The following is a 9,313-nucleotide window of genomic DNA, read 5'->3' as shown; positions in this document are numbered from 1 at the left end:
GAAAATACTGCCTCCGGTATCGAAGCGAAGACCGCCGCGATGGATGTTCCTGAGAATATAGCGCGCACATTGACACATTTTTGATCACTCCCGTTATGATTGTTGCCGCAGCGGAAAAGTTAAAAGGATCGTTTTCGCCCGAACCAGATGGTATTCCTTCTGTGGTATATAGTCATTGTGCTTCTGTTTTAGCTGATCCTTTGTGCACTATATATATATAACAAATCATTTGAGCAAGGATTTTTTCCTGTGACTTGAAAGCAGTCTTTCATGTTTCCTGTATACAAGAGCGGTGATCGTATTGACGCAAGGAATTACAGAGGCATAACGAATTTATCTGCTGCATCTAAACTATTTGAAATAATTGTGAGCACCGAGGTACTTCTTCGTAAAAAAAATACATCTTCTCTGATCACCATGGATTTATGCCAGGTCGTTCGGTCAGCACGAATCTCTTAGATTTCTCTTCCACTTGTATCTCGAGTTTGGAGGAGAGAGTACAAGTTGATGCAGTATACACTAACCTGGAAGCAGCTTTCGACCGAATGGACCACCGAATTCTTTTATGCAAGATCTCGCGGCTGGGTGCAACACAAAAGTTTATTGAATGGCTTTGCTCTTACTTATCTTACTGAATAAAGCTAGGCTCCTGTGTATCATCTCCGATTTCAAATCTATCTGGAGTTCCTCAAGGCAGTAATATGGGTCCACTTTTGTTTTTTCTGTTCTTCAATGATGCTGTTTCACTGCTCGGTGTTGGTTGCAGATTAGTATATGCCGATGATTTGAAATTGTATCTTGAAGTTCGTTCTATCGACGACTGCATCCGGCTTCAAAATCTTCTTGATACATTCGTCGCCTGGTGTCATAAAAACTGGTTTATTGTCAGCATTACAAAATGCCAGGTCATAACGTTCCACCGAATACTGAATCCAATTCGATTCGACTATGAAATTGATGGACAAAGGCTCCAGAGAGTTGATCATGTTAATGATCTTTGTGTTTTGTTAGATGCTAAGCTTACCTTCAATCTACATCGTTCATCTATAATTTCGAGGGCAACACGGCAATTAGGCTATTTTCGTGGCAAACTGATTAACGGTGATATCGACTCTTCAAAGATTTTATTTCCGTGCTTCACAACGATCGCTGTGCTCCACCAGTTTACTGCAGCCGAGACTTCATCGAACGACGTTCGGGTATTACGAAACGATAACATCTTGTTTGAGGACGTTTGGCACTGTTGGACATCTTTTCGATTTTAGTGAACCAACTTACAAATTTTCGCAGAAAGTACTACGTTCTACAATTTTATGACTTGACTGATACATATTCATTAAGACCATTTTATTGTCAGATGAATTTAATAATAATAAATAAATAAATAAATAAATTATATTATGTTATATTGTATTGTATTATATTATGTTACATTATATTGTATGATATTATATTATATTATATTATATTGTATTATGCTCAATTATATCGACAACGGGGAGGGGCAGTACAAGCAAATGACTGGATGATGGAGTGGATTGTCAACCAGAGTCACGTGGGGGAAGCTTTGTGTTTCTCCCTGAAGATCTGAACGGAGTAAGACGCACCTTTCTAACAAACAAACCATCAGGCGGGTTGAAGCTGGTATAGCGAAATTCTTTATTATATGGCTGGATGTTCTTGCTGGAAGGCGCCGGGTCCTCAAAACCCATTTTGGCCTTCTTAACAGCAGTTATATGATAGCTATCTGATAATCAAATTCGGATCTACTGTAAGTCTACCCGCATACACTGGTAATGCCTTGAACTGATGGTGGCTTCACACATACATACATACATACATACATACATACATACGAAAAGCGGAGTACAGGTGTATTTGAAAAAGTGTCTGCAAAAGCGGCTTCTCTCTCTTCTGAAGGCTGACGACGATCTTCTGGCTGGATTTTGCATCCTGCCACTATACAAAGGACATGCTAGAAGACGAATGATGTCTTTATTTTTCCTCTTCGCACTAAATGGTTAAACACACTTTACTCTATAGCTCCGAAACCGGAAGTCGGAAACGGATGAAATTAAACAGCACCCTATGAGACTATAGGAACATTCATTTGAGCTTAAATTTGTGGAAATCGATTAAATCATCTCTGAGAAAATTGAGTAGAGAGTGTTTGACCACTATTTTCGGCACTACCGGAACCGGGAACTGGGAACTGCATAGCCGAAGTCGATTCATTTAGTAAGTAACTAATATAGCCTAAAAATTGAATCAGTTTTGAACCAAATCTATAAAAAAAAATGTCGCTCTAAATGACGGTGTGCCATTTTAAACACACTTTACCCTATGAAAGCATGATCCCAAGTGGCAAACATTGTTCTTGTACTGTATTTCTTAACTCTTCTCACAACGATTTTAAAATTAGAAGAGCGCACTTTGTTTGCATAGTGTGCAACAAATTTCTTGTTTGATATGTTTCACTGCAGTAATATTTGTTATGAGAAAGCCGGAAATGAAACTGTTCAAATGATACAGGTTTTTGAGTTGTTTTCACAAGCAATAATATGAATAATTTTCACATTTGTTACAAAAACACGTGAAATCTCTTGTCTAACATGCCCAACAAAAATAACCGTTCTGTAGCAATCGTGAAACATATCAATTTTAACATGTTTTAATTGCTACTAGGGATGAAATTCAATAGCACAATGAAACAGGACTATGATTTTTTTTTATTTTAGCCTATGTTTGTTGTTGTCCTTTCAACCATCTCTGAAAAAAATGAGTGACATTATTTGACACTATGAGACAAATAATAACACTCGTTTGAAAGTCGGTTTTCACATTGATTACAAAGCCTTTCTACACGAGAAAGGCAAAAATAAAACAAAGAGAAACTCCAGGCCGAGACAGAGTTCCGAAGGTATACGTCTGGCTACAGGTGTGTAATCACTATTCCATTCAATAGACTCTGTTACATACACAATTATGATATATCAAGGTAGTTATAAGGGGAAGTATTACACTAAGCTACGGTTGAATGCAAATTCAAGTTCAAAACTGCTCTTAAAATGTTTCCAGATTGACTGCTTGCCCTGTAACAGGATTTTAATTGCAGAGAATTCGCAAATCTTGAACAGGTAAAATTGGACTGCATAATTAGTTTGTCGGTGAGAAATATCTGCACGAAGCTTGGAGAATACAATAAATGATATCATATTTATCCATTCACTTGTTTATTGTTGACACGAAACACAAAATGCAGAACCTGTCAATAGCATAAAAGAAAAATAACTTAGAAAATCTGCGAAAAAAAAGTACGGGTTTGTACTGCCAGAGACATAACTGGATGTCGTGAACACGAATAAAACTGACACTCTTTCTTTATACTTCCGAATATTAATTAGTTGATGGATTGTGTGTATTCTGCAAGCTTTCACCCTTTTCACTACAAGAATTTGAAACGATATACATAAACTAAAGTACAGAATAGTTACATTAACCATTCTGACGTACAATTTAATATTACGAAATAATCAGTATAGTTCTTTATGATAAAATAATGGTGGTTCTTTTATGAATGGCTTCTGAGTTGGTGCTTTGCATTTTATATAACAAATCAGCAGAAAGTTCGACTACAAACTACAACTAGTTGAAAAATGGGCGGTATACAGTATAGTGAAGTAAAATTTCGCATAATTCTTTGGGTAAAAAATTATTGTTCTATTTATTTATGTCGATTATTTCATTTCGGATTTGAATATTTCAATGCAAGAAACTATCAAAATGTCGTACGGATTCGATTTCTGGCATTCAAAAGGTCCAAATTGTGATATAAAACACTATTGCGAATTTTGCACTGCGAAAATTGTACAAAACTAATCAAATTATCCTAGATTTGCACAACACTTTAATTTCCGATCTGCAAAGAAGCAATTGATAAAGTTCTTTAGATAATATTTGGAGCCAGAAGAAGGGCTGGTTTTACATAATGTTCCCCATTGTCCATTTTTCGTTATACAAACGACCAGCAGCAGGATGACGCGATTCTATGAAGGGAAACTGGATCTATGACCTGAGCGTTTGAAGGTTTGCCTTCATTGCAGCAGAAGGTCTGCCTGAATTGCCGACTGCTCCTTCTGATGACCGAAGTTAAAATGAGAGCACGACCTGAGCGTGTGAGGTTTTCTGCCACGAAAGAAGGCTGATATCATTACTAGCGGCGACTACTGCTTCCGACGATTGCAGTTCAAATGAAAGCACGACCTGAGCGTTTGAGGCTCTAAACGCTATCCGCATTAAGGACTATTCACACATTTCAGTTCCGTGACGGTTCAGTGTAAGTGTATTCAGTGTGCCGTCAGCATTCTTTTTTATCAGAACTCTTTCGTTCCGTTTCCGTGCTGTTTCCGTTCCGGCACAGCAAATGCAGTGACATACTGACTTCAGTGAAAATTAAAAAAAATATCGGTGACGACGAATTTAAGTTTGCCGGACGGACGCTACACTGACGGCGAGTTGCACTGAAACGGCACGGTGCCGGATAGGTGCGAATGCACGCATAGAAAACGAATGAAATAATATCAGCATCCGTTCACAGTGTCGTGCCGGCACTGAACTGGACCGGATATGTGTGAATAGTCCTTTATGCCGATCCGAGCGCTCCGGCGTTGACTTTTTCTCTGCTTTGGCTATGGCTGAGCTGCACATGCACACCACGCAAAAGATCTGCTTTCATTGCCGACTACTCCTCCCGACGACCAGTGATGCCAGATAGCAGTAGTGTCATTTCCGTAGATTGGCATTTTTCTCGGAAGCTTTAGCAGTGAAAAGCTTTTTTTTTTGCTCGTCTGACAAAACTAGTTTCCGTAGTTCTCCGTTGATAAATTCAAATTTCCGTAGATTTCCATAGAAAAAATCCAATTTCCGTAGATTTTGTCTACGGATCCATAGATCCATAGAAAATATTCTACATCGCTGCCGACGACCGAAGTCCAAATCACGCGTTTTTTTTAAAACGGCCAATAAGCCACCTGTCAACTTCCACTTTCGAAAGAAATTGCAAGCGAGATATGAAAGATAGAGTATTGAGTTTAACACCAGACGAAAGATAAAACTTTTCTCTACCTCTTTGACTTACTCTCAGCGAGTGCCGAGTCATTCGAAATTACTTTTCAAAGTGAATGTTGATGGATGGCTTATTGGCCGTTCTAAAAAAAAAACGCGTGAAATAAGAGAGGACGACCTGAGCGTTTTACGCTGTATACCTTACACGATTCATTAAAAATGTCAATACTAAAAAATAATATCATTTTAATAAACGTGTAATGGTGAAGTAATGACGAGATTTCTATCAAATTTTAAATACATCATTACTTAGTCATCATTAAAAATGACAAAAATAATTCTCGCTATAAAGTTCAGCCCATTCGTGTACAGGGTAAATTTTGAAAAGGCGCCAGTAAAGTAAGTCGTATTCACGACAAAATTTTCGACATAATACACACGAGAAACGCTGAAATAAGTGACATTATTTAGAGTGAAATCAACTATTTCGTTTACTTGATTTCGCTTGAGAGCCACAGAACTGAATAATATAACAGTTACGTGAGAGTTTGAACTAACTGCGATAAGTTTCAATGTGTTTGTGTGCTGTTTGATATTTACTACTTCGGACGGAACGTGAATAGAAAGCAAAATCGTAATCATTTCGTATTTCGTCGTATGCTCGTTCGGTTGTTCGTTTGCTGTTTGTTTGTTTTTATTGGATTACATTCTAATTGCTTCCAGTTGTCAATCATTAGCAATTATAGTTTAATTCTATCGAATTAATTTACTATTTGTAGATAAAAAACAATCTAGTGACGCGATATTTAGCGCAAAACATTGAAATCTTTTGCTTCCAAGATGTGTTCGACCTGTGGAACTATCTTTGTATGGTAATTATCTCCCATCTCTTTCTGCTATGCACGGTTAAACCTAATCAAGTTGGGTTGAATATAAAAATTTCTCACAATTTATTTCACACGCCTGCAAAAGATAAACGACAGAATTGCATATTCTAACATTTTGCTAATTTCTAAATTATTCGACCGCTTGAAGCTGTCTCATATTCGCGATCGCGATCGCTGTCGCTATCTACTATGGTGTATTCAACGTCGATGACTCAGCTCCCGAGGTAGGGAACTTTATCAAAAAGACTGGTGATCAGATCAAGTATGGAATAAAGGATGGTATCAAAAAGCTAGACGACTAATTTCATTGAATTTGAACGATGAGAATACGGTAAGTTAGCTGAATAATATTCATCCCGATTCTGCATTTCGTTCAAATCGGATTATTTCGATCGAATGCGAAATTTTTCATTCTGTATCTCGATCGAGTTCGAATTTTCCATACATAAGCATCATTCAATCGAATTACAAATCGAAGCAATCCGATTTGATCGAAATACAGAATAGAGGTGATTATCTTAAATAGCATACATTTTAAAACAATATTACAGATTACAGATATTCACTACAACAGTTCACTTCAATGGCTTAAATTATTACAAATGAAACGAAACAGAAAAAAACTATTTTGATATTTGTATTTGTTCTACTAGCATCACATCTCGAATAAATGGTCGAAGTATCTCCAATTGAATTTTAAATAAATCCTCGACGCTAGGTAGATATTAAATTATCTTAATTATTCATAAATACGAAACCAGTCTACAAGTATGAGACATTTTTGTCTCCATTTAAACCCACCCAAACGGCGTGAATCAATCGCGATATTTTAAAAATGTTTATATAAACATATGTGAAAATAAACCGAGCCCTTTACTTTTACTACAGTTGTTTTTTATTTAGTATTCAATAAAAAATGGGAGCACTTAAACTCGCTTTGAAATGCTTTTGATTTTCTATTCAGTAAAACTGTAGAAAAATAGGTTCTATTTCATATTATTACAAGTAGAGATCTAGTAAGCAAAGCGTTTCAGTCGTCATAAAATTAGTCACACCAAACAGTAATCAACTGAAATGGATCAAAATCCTACCCAATCATCATTACATCCAATCACCTGCTTTTGGTAATTTTAACCTTCAGCATATCTGCTAAGATCTCATTGAAACTATTTACAGCACAGTCACGGCCACAATAGTTACCATTTTGATTTTTGGAAATCTCATCTTAAACATTTGGCTTCTCTACAAAGTTTTGGAAATCGTAAAATAAGTATTAAATAAAATTAATAGTTTTCGTTTACAATTTGCACTACACAAAAGCCATGAATAAACGAACGAAAATGAAAACATAAAGAGTAACTCTTGACTACAAGCAACGATTCCATTGCACAGAGCTACACCGAACTTTTAATGAGTGCCACAGCAGTGGTATCGGCGCAGAAAAAGTGTAGTGCCATTGGTAAAAACGATCGATTTCAGTACAACCTCAGCTACACCGGTGTAGTGCAATTTAAAAACGAAAACGACATAAGTCTGAGTGATTTGTTACGAATCTTTATTGATAGCAGTCTAAAATCTTAATCTAGAAAGCAAGTTTTTTCATAAGCAAATACATATTCTGATCAATTTCGAACCCGTGCAAATTGTTCGCGTCTCCCTGCAGTCGCATCAACAATCCTCCAAAAGAGACGTAGGCAGATAGTCGATTAGCAGATTCGGATTGAGCGTCGTCACCTTCGATTCGGTAAACTTTCCCAAACATAACATACTCAAAACTATCAGCCCGGGAGCCTTCAATTTCCGCTGCATTGTATTCCATACTCGCTGATATAAAAAAAAAATGTGTAAGTCTCTATTGTATATTCAATTGTATTGCACTATACCAGGAGTTCCATCCTCGTGTAATGTTGTGGCCAGAACGAGTCGAAACTTATCACCCAGCTCCATTGGGTACAACCACGAATTGATGTCAAGTATCAAATCCATTTTGAAGGATTCAGATTCGCAGTGTAATCTACTACATCGATCAAATTTTTTACCTTCCGGGTCCATATCCTTGACATTAAAAATATCCTCGAACAAAATTCCGGACATTTCTCTGAACTCTTTCTGGCAATTCACTTATTTTGAGGTTATCGAACTTCGCTATTTATGCTCACTTGCTTCGATCTGTTTTTCGAAGGAATAATGGTCAATCAGATGCTAAGAATACTAACTTCAGTTTCATAAAGATAATATCAGTTGGTCAACAGAGAACAATTTATTCCGAGGAATACTGGCAATAGTTTCGCGTGTCGGTCAAAAATGTTTACAATCATTTTCATTTTTTCCCTTTTTTCCGTTTCACAGACCAGGTTGATCCATATCAACGTTGCCAGGTATACCAATTTCTCGGTAATTAGATTTTTGATTATGGTAATTAGATTTAGATTATGGTTTTCAGCTTGGGTACGCATGACGTCGTGGGACCTTATTTGACTTACTTCAATGAGCCCTGATGACATTTTCCTGGGACTTACGTAGCGGAGATTCTGAAAAAATATGGTACAGATAGATTTTTGCGCCGAATATAAAAGTTTGGAAAAATTACCTGGCAACGCTGATCCATATAACCAGGTGTTGTCAAGTTTTAGGGCTGCCAAACATACAAGTTTTTTTTAATTTTCATTTTGTCATTATGACGGCAGTTATGCCGACTATACACCTACACTGAAAATAATTTGCACGCTAGCATCATGTGCAAAGCATTTAAACTATCAGTACTTGTAGAACACATGAAATTAATGAAAACATACACTTAATTCATAAAATGAGTGTAAAACTTGTTGATATTTAGTGGAAGTCATGTTACAGTTATGTGAAAGGCACTTCAAAATGATAAGATATATCGTTACCTCTAGATTGTATTTCACATGAATGTCACATTGTTTTTCATATAGATCTCAAAAGAAACACAGTATTTTTGAATAAAAATTTTTATTCAGGCCTTTTGGCGTACAAGCTTTAGGTGGCCGATTGGCTAAAACTTTTTTTTTTGCTATTGGAACTCGAGTTTCAATTTCCATCTAACGAGGATCGGGGGTCACTTTGTATGTGGCTTATCTCATCATCCATTGTTTCATCGTCGGTGTCGAGTGTGATTTCCGTTTTCTTTTCGTTTCCCTTGTTGATCGTAGTCTTGTGCTCGTTGAGAGTAGCTGTAGATGCGCCTTGTTGTACATTGGTTGCAGTTGCTGGTTGGTTGGAAGGTAAGTTGTTAACTGTAGCTGGTGTACTTTGTTCTAAAGGAGATATTGATGGTTTCGTTGAAGGGGATGCTTCATTTTTGTTGGTGGCTGTCACATGTGTACTGGGGTTGCTTG

At 36.9% G+C, this 9,313-nt stretch overlaps 1 protein-coding gene and 1 long non-coding RNA gene across 2 annotated transcripts; one reads left to right on the top strand and one right to left on the bottom strand.

Annotated features, from left to right (window-relative positions):
- The first annotated feature begins 5,711 nt into the window (after positions 1 to 5,711).
- LOC131437873 (uncharacterized) lies at positions 5,712 to 6,833 on the top strand. Its single transcript, XR_009230839.1, has 3 exons — positions 5,712 to 5,936; positions 6,100 to 6,282; positions 6,503 to 6,833. It is a non-coding gene; the product is annotated as an uncharacterized LOC131437873 (long non-coding RNA).
- A 650-nt stretch (positions 6,834 to 7,483) lies between these two features.
- Positions 7,484 to 8,333, bottom strand: LOC131437872 (DNA-directed RNA polymerases I, II, and III subunit RPABC3). Its single transcript, XM_058607511.1, has 2 exons — positions 7,835 to 8,333; positions 7,484 to 7,775 (listed from the first exon to the last, which is right to left on the bottom strand). The coding sequence occupies exons 1-2, from the start codon at positions 8,043 to 8,045 to the stop codon at positions 7,534 to 7,536; spliced, it is 453 nt and encodes a 150-aa protein (XP_058463494.1). The 5' UTR covers positions 8,046 to 8,333; the 3' UTR covers positions 7,484 to 7,533.
- Between the last annotated feature and the right edge of the window lie 980 nt (positions 8,334 to 9,313).

Source organism: Malaya genurostris, chromosome 3 (assembly GCF_030247185.1).
Source record: "Malaya genurostris strain Urasoe2022 chromosome 3, Malgen_1.1, whole genome shotgun sequence".
In the NCBI taxonomy this organism is placed as follows: Eukaryota; Metazoa; Arthropoda; class Insecta; order Diptera; family Culicidae; genus Malaya; species Malaya genurostris.
Note: the sequence above shows the minus strand (reverse complement) of the source record. Positions and strands in the feature narration are given on the sequence as shown.

Coding starts and splice junctions, on each gene's coding strand:
- LOC131437872 (XM_058607511.1), bottom strand. CDS start 8,045: ATGTCCGGAATTTTGTTCGAGGATATTTTTAATGTCAAGGATATGGAC. Junction 7,776..7,834: donor ACACGAGGATGGAACTCCTG/GTATAGTGCAAT, acceptor TTTTTATATCAG/CGAGTATGGAATACAATGCA.